This window comes from Cimex lectularius, unplaced genomic scaffold, assembly GCF_000648675.2.
Source record: "Cimex lectularius strain Harlan isolate CLEC.00 unplaced genomic scaffold, Clec_2.1 scaffold171, whole genome shotgun sequence".
NCBI classification, from domain to species: domain Eukaryota; kingdom Metazoa; phylum Arthropoda; class Insecta; order Hemiptera; family Cimicidae; genus Cimex; species Cimex lectularius.
Window position 1 is genome coordinate 1,008,732 of NW_019392711.1, and position 18,182 is coordinate 1,026,913.

Genomic DNA, 18,182 nt, shown 5'->3' on the forward strand with positions numbered 1-18,182 from the left:
ACAAGGGAGTTCTGTTCGGCCAGAAAGAAAATTCAATTATATTTTTTACTAAATTCATTCACAATGGGAAAATGTATTCGCTACGACGAATAGAAATTCCTTTATAACACTTGTTAATCATAAGTCGAAAGTAAACATTCCGATGAATAATCCCTGACTGAGACGACGACTTTCCAGAACACGAATTCTAATCAAGTGAAATTCAAACGGGACCTAAGATGTAGAAATAGTTGTAGAGAACAAATCATCAATTATTCTTAATTTGTGTTAGTTTTTTCTACTATACTAGTCGAAAATTGGCATGTTAAGTATTGTGTTGCGTTATTGCGGTTTCGCCAACAAAGATTGATTAATTAATTAGGTGGTATCAAGGTTGTATTCTTCTAGTTCAAAGGTATAAAACTTCCTAATTGGCGTTTATTAACAAATGTTAATGCTCTTTTGTCTGTACAGCCATGATGGAGATTGAAAGGTTGGTAGTTACATAATTGAGACAATTATTGATGATGATGGCAATTCGCATACCGCCTAATAAGTATATACTGAGTGGCCCCAAATCATGGGTCGAAAATTGAGCAAAAACGGTCCTATAAACCTGGTTCCGGAAAGCCTTCAGTACAGAGCTGGGGTTAAAAAAACAAGAAAAAACACGTTTTCTGTCCTTATTTGTAAAATAATAAATAAACCGCTACTACAACCATAAAACAACTCGAAATATCATTCATTGTGCATTTATTTCAGAGTCGAATGAGACTAAAACCAGCCTGATTGGTTGAGAATTATAATTTTCGGGATTTTTCAAAGTTAAGAGGGGGAGGGGCACAAAATATTAACCGTTTCTGACATTTTTGTTGATAAATTCATGAGTTGCACCCTTACTAAAAAATGTTCCGAAACAAACCTTATCGGTGATGGAATTCTCCGTCAAATTAGGGGAAACGAGCGTAGTTTGGACTTCACCTAAAAGGAGCGAAGATATCATCAGCTCGATGAGGGTACATTTAACCGTGATTAATTAATTTTATTTTTTTATTTAGTTTAGTGGTGTAATTGACCATATTAATTATTTCAATTAATTAATCTTTTTATGGGAGGGTTTGATTGAGATGAAAAAGATGAAGTCACGATAGCTCAAGTGGTTAGAGCAGCGGCGTATTGAGCAGAAAAGGTCGTGGGTTCGAATCCCACTCGTGACACTCTTGACTTCATCTCAACCTTACATCTTAAAAAGAGTAATTAATTGAAATAATTAATTTTATTATTAACAAACTTCTGTAATGTTTTTTTTTTTTTTTGTAAAAGAATAAAATGTAATATTTATTCAACGATGCGTACAGTTTCAAAAATTGTTAAGTAACCCAAAAGTTCGTATTTATCGTACATTACTTCACTCAATGTGGGATACCCATTAGAAAACGGATTTTTGATTTGTGTAAAGTAATAAATTTGCCAAAACTGGAATCTTTATTACTTTTCACACAAATCCCCCCCCCACATTGGGTGAATTAATGTACGATAAATACGAAGGGGTTACTTAAAAATTTTTGACTGTACGCACCTTTTAATAAATATTCCATTCTATTATTTTAAAAGACCATTACAAAAGTTTGTTAATAGAATTAATTGTTAATCACTGTTCAATACACCTTCCTCCTTTGGAGCTAATAGCCATCAGCTAAAAACTCTAGCCACTTGTTTTTGTACTTTTTACGTGAAATTCAAACTACACTCAATTTGACGGAGAATTCCATGTCCGAAAAGGTTGGTTTCGGAATATTTTTTAGTAGAGGTGCATTTTTAAATTGATCGATAAAATGTCAGAAACGGTGAATTTTGTGTGCCCCTCTCTTTCATAACTTTGAAAAATCCCGAAAATTATAATTGTCAACCAATGTTTTAAACTCATTCGACACTGAAATAAAGGCACAATGAATGTTGTTTCGAGTAGTTTTATGGTAGTAGTAGCGGTTTATTTACTATTTCACAAATAAGGTCAGAAATCGTGTTTTTCTTGGGGTTTTTAACCCTAGCTTTGTACTGAAGGCTTTCAGGACCCAGGTTTATAGGACCTTTTTTTACTCAGCGTTCCATTTCCTAAAAGATCTTGAATTTTTGACCCATGATTTGGTGCCACTCAGTGTGGCAAATTCAACGAACATAAAGCGCCATTTCATTTGATCTACGTTCCACAAATATGCGATCGAATGTTTTAAAAACAAGCATCCTCTAGAATCGGCAAGGTTATTTTCTCATTCGAATAGAATAATGTTCAAACTTTTAGTTTATAATCGGGCATGATCGAATCCTTTTCGGCCCAGAAATGCCGTTTGGAGTTCAACATGATTGCCGGATTGTTTGTTTGGCGAACTTGTATCGTCCGAGAGGTAAACAGTTCTGTTCGTTTTCACACCGATTAGCCATGAAGCAGCCGTTCCTTTAGACGGAAATAATCTCGACGCAATACACATTCCTTGCTCGAGGGAGGTAAAAAACGCAGCATAAGTTATTTCTCAGTGATAAATATTGTGTTTTGAGCTGGGACGGACGCGTTTACGCCCCTAGCTTCTTGTTTAGGTTGTTAAATCTCGATGTATGGGAGAACCAGTGGGTGCAATGACCCGTGAACCATAAAGGACTCCTCTTCTATCTTTTTAGAAAACTAGTAGAATTATTTGAAAAATGCTATTGAACACAAAAGTTTCGTATCGCGTCGTCGGCCTAGCCCAGATCTCTAGCTATTCCTATCCCTTATCAACCTCATTAGCTGTTTAAAACTTGGTATAAACCGTAAAAACACTCTCCATATGATCGCAAGAATATTTTTGTAATGTGTTTTATTTAATTCGTGATATTGCCCAGAAAAGCCACCATACTTCATTTGAAAAACATACTTCATACTTTACTTAAATATTCATCAAAACGATCTTCATGGTCATCAATGATTGAAGAGTTCAGAGAATGACGAAAGCTCGAACTAATCTTTTATTCATACCATCCTTTGAATAAAGGGCCATGCAGGTTTTATATTGTAACTTTAGGCAGGTTGTTTGGAGTAAACAATCGAGTTTCGAATAACAGTTTTTCGGTTGAAATGATGAAATGTGACGTCTGTGCAACTGTACCATTGTTTCCTGCTGTATCGATAATATCGAAACAACACAATACAATAATACAATAGGAATAGAAAAAATATCATAATGGCTAAAGGTGTGTAATGAAAATCACCCTTCAACAAAAATATAATATTTTTTCTTCTATATAATATAGACATTTAAAATGATGACACTTTTGATTCATTGCCATTACTCATTACAATTAAGCACGTATTAAATATATTTAATGCTATTTATAATGACATACTGTATTATGAAATGTGCATCAAATTAGTTGAAATGATGTTTTAATTAATTGACAAGCCACAAAATCTGTTACATCCTTGTATATATTTGTGTGTTTTTTAGTGGACGGTATTTAAAAATTTATTGGCTTCGTGAGGAGCGTTCAAGAAAGTAAAACTAAAAAACATTTAAACTACTTTTTTGAATTTTTTTTTTATATTTTAGAGGTTTTCCAGTTATAAAAAGTTGTGTTTTTGCATCAACACGTACAATTTTTGGTGTGAACCTATCGGAGATCAAGTAGTAATAGTCGAATATATCACCCTCAACTCTCAACTAATACCTCGAGTGGTACCTGTAAAACTTAAAAAAGTTAAAATAACTACTGTATTGAAAAAGGATTGTTTAGAAAAACACGTTTTTCATTAACGTTTCGACCTTTATTCGGGTCATCTTCAGGGGAAATATTTGTATATATTAAAAATTAATAATTTCATTGCTTCATTAGCCTATATTATTGACAGTATAATAATTGTACTGTCAGTATTTCTCATTGTTTGCTTAATTGCAGATCTCCCCATCTTCCGGTCCAAATTTATTTTCGATGATTGTTTTTAAATAGCGAATTTGACGATTTGAATTTGACACTGTTGGCATAATTATTATCCAATATTCAAAACTCCTATCTGTGTGCACTATAAGTGCACTGGAAAAGTGTTATCATTACCGGATTTTAGAGTGGCAAACATTTTAGCCAAAGAGGTAATTCGAAAGAATAAACTATGGTACAAAGAGCTCGTGAGTACTTGTGATCGTCTGCAGCTTGGAGCTTTTGATTATTTAAATAAAGAAAAAGTAAATTTGTTATTGAAAAAATTTAAGCAAGAATTTAAAAATAGTCAAAGGCAAAAAGTGCAACAATCTCTTTTCCATATTTTGTACTGGGATCTGAATTCAGAACTAGGGGACAATCATTATATTTCTGATAACAATAGTTTTAATTTTATGAATGTAACTTTTAAACTTAGGATTGGCAGACATAGAAATTTTTTAGTTGTACAGTTTAACTATTGATCTCATTACTTGTTATATATGTGTGTGTAATGTATGTAAATTAATGGCTACAAGTCAACTTACACAGATGGTCTCTGTCCATGTATTAGTGTCTTATTATTCGAAATTCCAAGTTGGTTATGGCCCTAAATCGATTTTGGAATAACGGTCCAACCGCTAGGCATCATGTTTTATTCGATAGCGGTTCTATACAAAAGGGCAGGCCATTTTTCACAGAATGCTATCCTCATCTCGTGTATTAGTACATTTACTGTTCGGTTTTTGTAATTTTTACTTTGTACTTGGTATGTTTCAGGTAAGCAGAATCTTAACTCCGTCGAGTGGAGCGGGTCGGAAAGAGATTTGGCCGTTCCCAAGAAAAGGAGGAGACGGCTGTTCAACAACGACCCCGGCGTACAAGACGACGAAGAGGACGAAAGGGACGACCTCATCCTCCCGCCGTTCACGTGCAGATCGAGCAGTCTCCTACAGTTCGAAGCGCTGGAAAAACAGTGCGATACCGTCTTCAGGGCTTCGGCTTCTTCTGAGCAGTTCGTCCATTCGCCTTCTCTCACATCAAGCTTCAGTTTTGATTCGTTGGAAACTTCACGGTGGCGGTTTTCCGGTTCGCCCGACAGCTTAGACGAAGCTTCTAGCTTGAGTTCATCATGTTCGAGCAGCTCGGAGATAACCAGCTCTGACGACGACAATTTGACGAGATCCTACTCTTCCAGGAGTGGAAACGAGAGTTACAAATCTTCTTTGCGATCCCACCGCAGTTATGACAGTTTGATCATGTGCCAAGAGAAACAAGACAATAATTTCTTGAGCGGAGAATTTTCACAAAGTCTGAACAATAATTCTATACTTGTAGAAGAAGACGTGGAAGCTGTGACACCTCAAAGAGGGTTGTATAAAACGGTAGAGTGCCTTACTGAACCGACCTTAAACGATAACGTAATGGAAAAACCGGAACCACCGAAAGAGAAGAAAACCGCGAGGGGTCAGAGATCGGCGGAAAACCTCAGCGAGGACTCTGGCTTCGGCGAACACATCTTGCGACGGGCGTCTAGCTCGGGGGTTTTCACAATCGCGGAAATTGACGACGACGACGACAGCTCCAGCTACAGCTCCGACCGCGTTAGTGAGGTAAAAATACACGGGGATGAAGCTCAGGATGGCGGTGGGTGGAGTGACGTCGGGCCTAACTTTAGCGGCTGGCAGAGCGCCCCAGATTTATCCGAAGGGACTCAGTCTCAGTGCGATCATCGGGATAACAAGAACGAGTTGAATTTGAAGAATTGCGTTCTCGCCGATACCAGACCTATAACATCGACGACATCTCTCCTGACTTTCGCTATTAGGGATGAAGACGAATTTCTAGTTATCCCGGAAAACAAGGATTTGGCCAAGATGAATTCGAAACATCCAGTCGTGAGTACCCCCAACCTCTACACGGAGGAATTCGTGATTCTCGACGATAACGAGGTTGAGCTCACGTTTCCCGGACACAAAGCCACTGCCCTCAGTAGGGCGCAGAGTTTCAAAGAAGGTTTCAGGCAGGAAAACAAGAGAAACTTGAGGAAAACGAAATCGAAAGGGAGTAATATACAAATTACAACCAGCTTCGTCAATTTAACGGCCACGCCTCAAAGCGGAAGCAGGAGGAGCGTCAATTGCCTATATTCGACCAGCTTCGTCAATCTGACCGGCGCCCACAACGGCAGCAGCAAGGGTGTCCATTTCAGTCCGGTCGTATCAGAAGTGCAATGGAAAGAATCCGAACCATGCGAGTGGGCCGACGAGGTAGATTTAGACGCACGAAAAGAAAGGCCCCAGGAAGTGAAAGAGAATTCACAGCCGTTGAGGCCGGTCAGAGGAGGGGATAGAGGTCTTCCACCACTACCTCCATCTCCTCCATCAAGAGCTCAACAGCAACAAAATCCAGTAGTGTCCCGTGCCTCTATGGAGAACCGTCCGCCAAAAAACAAGTCGGGGATTGGTGGTTTCTTTCAGCGGTTCTCGTTCCGCCGTCTCAGCGGTAGGGAGAAAAAACGAAAGGACTTGAAGAAAGAGACTGCCGCCAGGCTCCAGCCGCCGCCGCCCCCGTCTCCCGCGTCGCCAGCCGAGGATCGGCGCGAAGACGTACGGATAATCCCGCTGCACCCGCCTCCGGAGGAAGAAGAGACGACCAAGCCCCCACTGCCGCCCCTTCCTTCCCCCAGGAACGAGCGCAAGCGCGAGGAGCCGGTTCGAATCGGAGGCGGCAGTGTCATGTCGAGCGGGCCGAAGACAGGGCTTCTCGAAACTGACCTCGACTCGGACACAGGATGTAACAAAAAGGCGAGGTCTCTCCTAAACCTGGGCGACGGGAGGACCCATCTGGTCCCATGCCCCCAACCGGACCAGCCCGTCGACCACCGGGCCAAATCCATGGAGTTCCTCCTCGACAAAGAGAACCAATTCGCAATCAAGGTATTTATTTATACATAGAAAATTTAACTATATATTCTAAGCGAGCGTTTTTGACAAAATTCGGACCTTGGCTTGACCAAAATTTAACGTGTCCGTGAGGGCTGTTCTTTAGAGGTGCATGTAGTGATGACAGGTAGGCCTGTCGGCCGACAGCTGTTTAACGTAAATCAATAGCGTGAAGGGTGGCCGAACTACGCGGCCAGCATGTCACTGGGTTAAGCATTGTTTTCCCTCATGATGAGGATCGGCCGCGACATTGATCACAGAAGGCCGCGGGCTGTCAGACGACCTGGCCAACCTCCCATGCATCCCTCCTACTTTCAACATTCTTTCATCCAACATACAATTTCGTAATTCGAATAAAATCTCATTCAACTCGCCGGTTCGCAATCATCAAGACTGTTAATTACCCGGGGGCATATTTCGTAAAATATTTGCGAGTATAGAAAAATACAAAGTTCATAGTGGCTCATCCAAATTAAACCGGTTTAATTTCGTAACTCAAGAAAAACATTTTCTATAAGTTTTGCCTCAAAATTTCAGTAAACATCTTCAACTCCCTCACCTAAATTTTATTTGTATACACAAATTGATTTTTGTTTGGTGAATTTAGTTTTCATGGAGAAAATCTTACGGGGTACTCTTAAAAAATATTTTTTCTTTTAAATTAGTTCTTGAATTCTTCTTTAGTTATTGACGGATTTTGGCGGTTTGTATTTTAGTTAGAAATTGTAAAAAAAACACAAGTTCAAAAACACCACAATAGTCAACAACGGCTGTCTTAAAAAATAGTGTTTTTTTTTTTCAATTTGTTATTAAAAAAAACTATTACGACTGGAAGAGCTAAGGAATTTCATAGATTATATAAAACACTGTAGAAAAACCCCTTGTTGCATATAAATGCCTATCTTCTGAATATAACACGATGTGAAAATATAATAAAAATTAATTATTCAGACCGATTAACGGTCACTAATCACCACACATAATAAAAATTGTTAACCACGGATCGGTTTTTGTGAATGTGATCATTTATGACATTGGTGAACTATAATTTAATCGTGTCACTGGCCGAATACAGAATTCGTGAAGTGTCCAAGGTAAAATATTTTTCTATTTATACTCGTTAATGTAAACACTCTTATCAAACATTAGATAAACATATTATTCAAGACGTTTAAAACGCATTTGTTTCAGTGAAGTTATCCTTACTTATAAATTTTTAAGTTCCCTAAGGATTCTTATAAATCAAAATAAATAGGAAATATTCAGTATTAACTGTTAAAATATATTGTGCTTTCGGTTAGCTGAAATTACTCGTGTAGAAATGAAATTTACATAAGAAAAATTTACAGCTGCAGCTTAAAAGTTAATTGAATATATTGATAATTATGTTTAGTCAGTAAACATAACAGTTCATCAATTCAAACAATACTTTACAGTGGAGACGATAAGGGAAGTTATCACAAAATAAATGTCTGTCACCGAACGAGGTCACTGGACGACTTCAAATCAGTCTCTGCAATATTTTCTTCGTTATTTATTTTCAGATAGCACACGAGGAATTACCTGTCAATAATTGTTTTTTGTATTTAAAAAAATCACGGATAAAGTCAATGTGAAATAAAAGAAAAAAGTTCATCTGTCAAGATTTCAAGGAATATATCCTCTTCATCAAGACTTTCTGCAATATTTCCTTCTTTATTTATGTTCAGATAGCACTTGAAGAATTCCCATGTCAATAATTGCGTTTTGTATAAAAAACAATCCGGGCTGAAGTCAGTGTGAAAGAAAAGAAAACACTCAAGTTTCTATGTCATTATTTCAAAGAAAATATCCCCCTCATCAAGAGCTCAAGACTTTTAAACGATTTTAACTCACAAAGTTAACTAATATGAACATGTACTTGCACTATAAAACCTATTGTTTCAAAGTGAATTTTCCGAGTTGATGTTGCAACGATATCTACTTGATTTCGTAGTACCTGATAAATTTCGAAGGATTTTTCAACTGAAAAATGGATTGAAAAATTGCTAGAGTTGAAATTTAGCGTTTGTACCTTTCAACGGCTCAACTATCTTTTGTGTTGATATTTTTAGAAATTATTTTCAGTTCGCACACGAGGAATTACTGCGTCAATAATTGCTTTTTGTACGAAAAAAAATCTAGGGATAAAGTCGGTGAAAGAAAAGAAAACTCAGTTTCTTTGCCAAGATTTCAAAGAATATGTCCTCATCATCGAAACTTTTAAACAATTAGTAATAATTCACAAAGTTAACTAATATGAACAAGTACTTACGCTACTAAAACTTATTGTTTCAAAGAGAATTTCCGAGTTGATAGTGGAATGATATCTACCTGATTTCGCACTGTAACTGTTAGATTTTAAGTGACAAATAGATTCAAACTTGCTAGTGATGAATTTTGCATTTGCAATGGTTAAACTGTTCTGTGGTGATAATTTTCGAAATAATTTTTTACAACTAAGAACATTTTCTATGGCGTTTAAAACGTATTCGCTTCAGTGAAGTTATCCTTACATATACCTTTATCATTTTCTTAAGGATTTTAATAAATCAAAGGAAATACTCAAACTCAAATAGGAAATATTATATCCAATATTAATGCCTTATATGTTCAAGATATTGTTAAAATACATATTGTGCTTTCCGCGAGCTGAAAGTATTCGTGTAGAAATTAAATTTACATAAGAAAAAACTTACAACTGCAGCATAAAAGTTAATTATATATATTGAAAATTAGGTTTAATTAGGTAAGTTTAAACATAACAGTTCATCAATTCGAACAATACTTTACGGAAACGATAAAGAAAGTGATCATAAAATAAATGTGTCACCGAACGAGTTCACTGGACGACTTCAAATCAGTCTCTTCAATATTTTCCCGTGAAATTCCCTTGGCAATAATTGTTTTTTGTATTAAAAAAAAATCAGGGATGAAGTCAGTGAAAGAAAAAAAAACACTGGGTTTGTTTGTCAAGATTTCAAAGAACATATCTCTTTCATCAAAACTTTTAAACGATTAAATAACTCACAAAGTTAGCTAATATGAACACTACTAAAACTTATTTTTTCAAATAGTTCTTCAAATAGAATTTCCGAGTTGATAGTGGAACGATATATACCTGATATATTTCGACGGATTTTTCAAGTGAAAAATGGACGGAAAAATTGCTAGTGGTGGAATTTGGTATTTTGTGCCTTGAAAGGTTAAATGCTGTTTTATGTTGCTACTTTTAGAATTTTTTTTTTTTACTACTACGAAAAATATTTTCTTTTCCTTCACAATGGCCTTACCCGATTTCTTAAGGCAAAATTATAACATTTAAGGCTGTTTTCAATTATATTGAGTCATTAGTTGCCAACGAAATGATGAATTTTAGTTTACAATCTTTTTACTTCACGTGAAGAAAAATTATTCGTAACCAACAAACGTCCTTAATGCAACGGAGATTTGTATCTCAGCGTTGAAAGGGCTTTATGTAATATGTATATCACTTCCGATCATCCATGTTGGTCGTCGTGCTTTTAATATGAAACAAATTTCCTCCCCACATAAGGTTCCTATTAAATAAATTATAACGTTTGCTGTGATTACCACCAAATTTAATCGAATTGTAATACAATATCTATTATGGTCTTTACCCTGTCTTTTGTTCGCATCAAATGTGTTATTGTGCTATAAGCTGTTCAATAAAAACATCCGGTTCTAATATTTTGTCCGTTTAGTTTGAATTAAAAGTTTGTTGGAAAAGTGGAACTATTAGAAATATTTTTTCCCATCAAGTGTGCTGTTCATTTTTTCGTCCGCTTAGTTGCCCATCGAGGCGACAAATTTTCACAAGGTTAGAGAGAATACATCCATTCTGAGATAGTTATTTTAATTTAGAAGCGTCCCGGGCGTGAAACGCTTCGGTGCGTTACGTTGAAACACATCAGATAATCACGGACAGTTGACGGTTTATCGTGCGAATAGATTATCTAATGGCTTATTCCGGAAAAGTAAGGAACCACAGATTTGCATATAGAAAGCGTTTCGCCGAATGGCCGATCTGTCAACAGGATACGATTCTCAGTTCCTGCAACGCAAGGCTTCTTCAGGTAGTCGAAGTCCGTCTGTCAGCCGTCCACTTGACAAATCCCAGCCATCCATCAGCCAGCATATCTAGCATCGAAACGTCAACCCTACATCTCGTTTTTCTTTGGTTTAATGTGTCAATCTGGCTACAGTACATCATTATATTCTGCAAACTTAAACTAGTATCAGTTTTATTTTTATCCTTAGATGAGGTTCTCGTTCATTACATTAGGTCATACACAGCTAATTACAACCAATACATTTTAATGAAGACAATTATAATTTTTCACGGATTTATATCCATTAACATAATTTTTTCTGAGCCTCGTACACAGTTTTTGACACTTATTTCCTGTTTCATGGTATTTACAATAGAAGCAAATAAGCCGTGTTTTATTTTACATACTTGTAAATATTTAAAGGGTTTTACATATTATTACACATCTTACCTTAATTTACACATTTTTGTCCATATTTAATCAAATGAACAAGAAAATTATAGAAAATTTAAAAAAATAGTAAAGAATGTAGGAAGGGTTTCAGAAAAATAAAGAATTCGAGATATAAACAAAATATTTCGAGAAAAGCCCGATCCGCGTTCCTATTATTAGGAATTAAATTTTCCTGTTTTGACTGTTCTCATAATCCTATTCCATTTCGAGACATCGCCTCTCTCTATCACTAACGAGATATAATTATAAATAAAATGCCAAAACATAAACCAAAGAGACGTGATTTTACTTTAGAAAATTTATGCATTATACGAATGTGGGTTATTTAAAATAATTTTCAAGATTAAAATTGTAAATTTTTATTTTATCTCTTTTGCACATTTTTCATATACATAATATCTGAAATTACTTTATTACACTTGCATAATTCCTTAATCATTTTTTAAATAAATGCGTTTTTTTTTATAACATTTTAACACAACAAAAGATACGTTTCATTTTCGAAAATGTAAAAACAGGTTATTTCAAACAAATTTAAAAAGTAATGGTTTATTTTCTGTTTAATGAACATCATATTCTTTTTTGACACATTGTTCGACTAAAATAAAGTAAAGGTAAATTACAAAATTCATGTAAAAATGCATAACTAAATATATGGGAAGTGGGAGATTTATGAGCTGAGAAATAGCTGAGGTCATCGCCGCCCCTCTGTGTGTTTTCTTTATTTTTCTGATCTTTCATGATTTTGCTTTAAATTGAAGCTGTTCCAACGTCTCGATCTTGTTACTGACTCTCTGCTTTTATATGTATACAACACTGTTACTAGATACCAAATTGAAGGTAGTTGTAATATACAATTTAAAAAAAATGTATACAGACTCTCCGGACGTCACCACTCACCCCAGAGTATCGATATTCCTCGTGGCAGGGACCCCTTTCTTTATTATATTCATTCCAATGATTTAACATAAACACTACACCCGATAGAAACAAAGAAGTATGGTCACGTTCACTGCCCCAGAGTACTCGATGTTCCTCGGGGCGGGGTATCAGCAACCCCTTCCTTTCACGCTAATAAATTATATTCATTCCAATAAATCAACATAAACACAACACCCGATAGAAACAAAGAAATAGGGTCACGTTCACTCCCCCAGAGTACTCGATGTTCCTCGGGGCGGGGTATCAGCAACCCCTTCTTTCACGCTAATAAATTGTATTCATTCCAATGAAGCAACATAAACACAACACCCGATAGAAACAAAGAAATAGGGTCACGTTCACTCCCCTAGAGTACTCGATGTTCCTCAGGGCGGGGTATCAGCAACCCCTTCTTTCATGCTAATAAATTGTATTCATTCCAATGAAGCAACATAAACACAACACCCTATAGATACAAAGAAGTCTGGTCACTCGATATTCCTTGGGACGTGCTTACGATAAAGAAGTGGAGTAACCAGGAGGGTGTTTCAGGTCACTTTTCTGCTTCCACTTGTTTCAGCTCTATTACCTGCACCGCTAATGTTTCCTTGGCTCTTATCCCGCGATCCAACGCTTCCCCATCCCTTGGCCCTGTGGCGCCGGGGATGGGAAAAGGGAAAACATTAGTGTACAGGAAGGGTTATTATGAGAATGAAGGGTAAGGCTATAAAGTTAATAAGGGGATGGAGAGTTAAGGATGGCACCAGGTACGGGAGGTGTACCAGAGTCAGTTTAACCTCTTGACCGGGAGGTCCACAAATATACTTGGTTAAATCATTTACACATTAAATACACATTAAAAAGTACAGGGCTCATTAAACAATCTTGTTTAACTCCCTTGTTCGTACGAAACGTATCCGAAATTCCATTATTTAGCCAAATTACCATTCGCCAAATGGAAGAACGAATAACGTTCTATGGAGTCGAATGTTGCTGTCTAATGAAAAAACCACTGTTTTGTTTTTATTGTTAATATGATGTTGAATAATATTATTTAAAGTTAAAAAGTTGTCCACTGTGGAACTTCTTCCTTCACTTCTGGTCCCTTCCTAAAACCGCAATGCCCTTCGTACAATTGACGCAGTTTGAAGGTTATATGTATCCGAAGTTATGGTTTTCTAAAAGGACGAAATTTTATGAAATATTATATTAACTACTGCCCTATCAGTTATTTATTATTTTTAACTCCAACTCTCCGGCAACATACTGACCTACTCGACTTTCATGTGAGGATTTTCGATCGTCCGAATCTACAAGATTTCATTGTTTGTTGATTTTAAACAAGAGGGTTGTAAATCTAACAGAAGCGTGTCTTTTCACCATTCGTCATTGGATCGGCCCTCATCCCTATCTTTGGAGGTAATTGATCGTTTAAAAAACTCTTGAGCTAGTTACGATTCATTACATTCTCATTCTTCTGTACGATATAAATAGTATTCTATTTTGAATAAAAACATTTCCATGTGCATACATTACTTTTTATTAATATGTATGTAAACATGGTAGTGCTTTTCTTCTGTCACGTCTAGTTTTTTTTAACCAATGCAAAAGCCAATAAATATTAAACAATAAACGTGTACAGTACTAATTTTTTTTAAATAATTCTGTATGAAAATACTAGTAATACTTAAATCATACAATAATATTGCATGAATATTTTTGGAAGTGTCTCAAAACATTTGGTTTAAGGCTTATTAAATACAGATAATATTTAATGAAATTGTTGACAAAATTCATACTCCAACTCCTGGAAATGGGTCACCCGTTTTGGCAACATTCTCTTCCGTTCGACATTTAACGCAAACAAACGTTTATTACCGTAGCATAGAAATGCTGAAGATACTACTATACTAAAAATACTACCATTTAAGCTGGAATATTAATTTATAAAACAATGAAATAAATCTGAAAACCTAATAAATTGTTCAATAACATGTTTGTTTCTATTATTACAAAAAAGGCTTTTTTCACTCATGATAAAATTAATTATTATGTACATAATTGTAGAAAAATTTATAATTCTTGTTTATACAACTACCAATTTCAACAGGGCCTTTCTATTTCACATGAGAGTTGTGCCTTATAAAGTGTTACTTATATTCAATCCCTTCGATTCAATTAAATAATTAATAAATACAAATGTTTTTAATTAAAATAAAAAAGGAAGCTCTTTATTTAATTAGTTTCTGAGTAAGATACATATTAGTCCAGTTATTATTAAAATTCGTTGAATTATATGTGCCTCTCTGATCTATATTGTTTTTTTCAGTTTTCAAAGATAAATGAGATCTGAATTACACTGCATACATATAAAATACTGTTTATGTAGAGAGCAATGACCTGTTCATACCTGAGCCCATAATTCGACTTCTGGAGAGGGCATCGACCTCCGTTCTATTAATCACATTCCGATTTGGATCAATTTCAAGCAAAAATGTTCCTGGAAATTTAATGTTCCAACTGTAAAAGGGCACAACTCTCAAAATTACAGAAGTAATATAAACTGTAGAATTGAGAAGATTAATTTCAATTAATCAAATGTTCAAATTTAAGTTAATTTAAGTTTAATATATGCTCGTTAGGAAATATTAGAACAAATGACAGATTTACTTATTTATGACTTATGTTAATAGGTCATCGGGGAAAATTATCGTCCTGGGGCTTCTGATATACGTGCTATGTAGGTAAATAAAGTCTGTTTTAAAAAACCAGAAATAATATTATATAGTTAACAAATACGAAACGTATGGTTGTAAGTAAAGTGGATTATTATATATAACTGGTTGCCATGTCAATTTTGATATCGTTCTCAGCAAATTCAATTTTTAACTTTTTATACTTGAACCGCCCATATTTTTGCAGGATATTATAAATTCCTTACAGAAATACAGCTGTGATTGGAATTTACAACTCCAAATAATCTAATGAAATATGCATTAGCAAATGGTAGTGACGGTCCAGAAACGACAGCATGGAATGAAAAAACAATTTGGGGAAAAGAGGAAAGTGAAATCAACAAGCATAAATATTCAGGAATTGAACTTTTTTTTAAATATTACGATTAATTAAGGTTTTTATCTCCACTAAAAACCTTAATTAATTGGTCAAGCGGACCACGAAATTAGTGAATTTTTTAAAAATATATATTTTTTTTTAATTGTCGGGCTGTTATTGTAAACAATTATTTTATAGATAAAGTCGGTTAAAAATTGATTTGGAGACAGATCGAAAATAACAGTTTATCCATTCGCAATATTTCACGGGACACAACGTGGCACGAGTATGGACCAATTGAAAATGTATCGTACTTCTTTAAAAAAATAAAAAACTTTTATTTTGTCTACTCTCACAACAAACTTATTTGCTTATTGAGAGCCAAAATTGCTACCTATTATATGTGTACAACAGAGTACGTGATACAAAATAAAGTAGTAGTATCTTTTTTGCCAGGCTTTCGGCTTTTTTTAAGCTACCTGGATACTTAAAAAACAAAAATAAAAGCGGCACGTTCATGTACTTCGGACATTTATTTATTCTTATGTTTTTATTTATACAATGGTATGGTTAGTAAATAAATAATTTAACAAATAAATAACTAAATAAATAATATTTATTCATTAAGAGAGTTGGTGTCCGAGAGGATCGAAGTCACGATCGCTCAAGTGGTAGAGTAGCGGCGTATTTAGCCGAAGTTCGTGGGTTCGAATCCCGCTCGTGACACTGACTTTTTCTCAACCAGGACCTTAGAAAGAAAAATTAATTGATTGAAAGAAGTAACTTGGTCAATTGATTACGAAAACGTAAAAGGAAAATTGTATTTTATTGTTAATAGAAACGAAATAAATACTACAGTTTGAAGAAGGGTATTACGCTAAAGCTACAATGAGAACATTTCGCCTTGGTCTGCAAACAAATAGAAGCCAGACGATTTGGCAGGACCGACTAGCGTTTTCGGCCCTGTGTTCTTGCCAATAAATCAAAAAGAAAAGAAAAAACAAAGTCGGCCTGTAAATATTCTGTCGGCATTTTTCGTTGCTCTCTCTGAACAGTTTTAAAACCGTGAAAATTGTAGTTGTTCTAATCTCTGAGAAGGATGATGTGATTCTTTTCCCAGTGCTTTCTCTTCCAACCTCCTTGCAATTGGTGGCCCAAATTCTTCTAGGATTTCTATTTCAATTAACCCTTCACTGTCAAATATTGTGCTCTCATGGAAATGTGCTCTTGCATTAATTGGCGAACATTTATTTAATGAAGAACCCGAAAGTTCATGCGACTGTACTAATGAAACCTAGAGATTTTCCTTTCAGAATCAGTTGATAAAGAAATTACTTTATAGTAACTAGCATTGCATTAACACGACTAACTAGCATCTGTATGATAAATCTGTTAAATCTTGTTTACTTTTTAAAAACTGTTTTAAAACCTTGAGAGATTTGGATACACAACAATTGTATGGCTAATGCTAACTCGCATGGAGTTGGTATTTTGACAAAAAATTGCACACTATCTTCGCTGCAGTTAAAACTATTTAGTCGTTTTGTTATGTTGTAAACATTGTTATGCGAATACCTCACATGCCTCTTATAGTAAACAAAATTGCCTAATTAACGAACGAATATTAAATTAAACAAAAACAAGTCTACAGGTGGACATATTTTTTTTTTTAATAGGCGATCTCAAATTTCCTGAAGATTCGATTCCAACATTGCCTAGCCTTTTGCCATGTAGATGACCTTAAAATAGGTCGAAAGCTTGTCAGTGGAAACTAAATTTGCTTTCTTGTTGAAGACCATACCTTGATCCAGATGTTCGTAAGTGAAAAGTGGTCGGTACTTTTAGTACTGTGAATGTAATTTTCGGCAGTTTCATCATCAGATATCACAAACTAAAAACGTCTGCTAGGCTGACCAAACTGAAAATAATGAAATATATGAACCATATGGACTATTGTTGACCGGGTTGCGAGTCCGTCTTGTGCCTTTGCCGTGTTACACCTGTGTTCTGACTGTGATTTGGTATGGCTCTTCTATAATATTTTTCGGGAATGTAAAGTCAACTATCTAAAATATGGTGTGATCTTTGTAAGCAAAGAGACTATTTTGGTGAACACGATCCTTCGAGGTCTGAAGAAGCCTGGATGCATGCTAATGATCAGGGTGTAAATAGCGCGGTCGGCGGAGGAACTATTGGGTTGTCCGGAAAATAATGCAGGATTTTAAGTTTTCATTAAAAAAAATCTATATAAAATATTCTGTTTACGTTTACAGGATTACTCATTTGTATGAATGTCNAATTATTTTGATTAAAGAACATTGCTTTAAAGTAACTAGTTTCTTTTTTTTTGTTTAATACCAAAATCCTGCATTATTTTCCGGACAACCCAATATTTTGAAAAATATTAGCTCTCAAAATGCATAAGGCGGTATACAATTTCCAAGAATATGAACTCCAGTCGAACTAATAGTAAGCCGAAAGGCGTAGAACATTCACTTTTGGTACCCATTCTAAATATTCTTCTTATCTTATCTAGATATTAGTGTTGTTTTTGTATCCCTGGTACTGTTAACAGACCCAAGACCGTGCTAATGTTGAGTGAGCTAATAATTCAAAAAAAACATCACACTTGTGCCACAAATTTCGACTAAATATCCTTATTTTCTTTGTCGAATTGATAAGTACACTGATAGGCCAAAAATTCCATCCACATGTAATATAGCTTGTTTTGTATATATTTTTATATATTAATCAAGGTTTCACGTTTTTTAACGTTTAATAATTGAGCGTT

The 18,182-nt window shown here is 35.2% G+C and overlaps 1 protein-coding gene across 4 annotated transcripts in view; it reads left to right on the forward strand.

Annotated features, from left to right (window-relative positions):
• The window catches only part of LOC106667553, a 148,180-nt gene that overhangs the window by 78,401 nt on the left and 51,597 nt on the right, over window positions 1-18,182 (forward strand). For all 4 annotated transcript variants that reach the window (XM_014395578.2, XM_014395579.2, XM_024226367.1 and 1 more), the window contains one exon: window positions 4,708-6,866. In XM_014395578.2, the coding sequence (XP_014251064.1) occupies window positions 4,708-6,866 (2,159 nt within the window). The remainder of the gene's footprint in view (window positions 1-4,707; window positions 6,867-18,182) is intronic.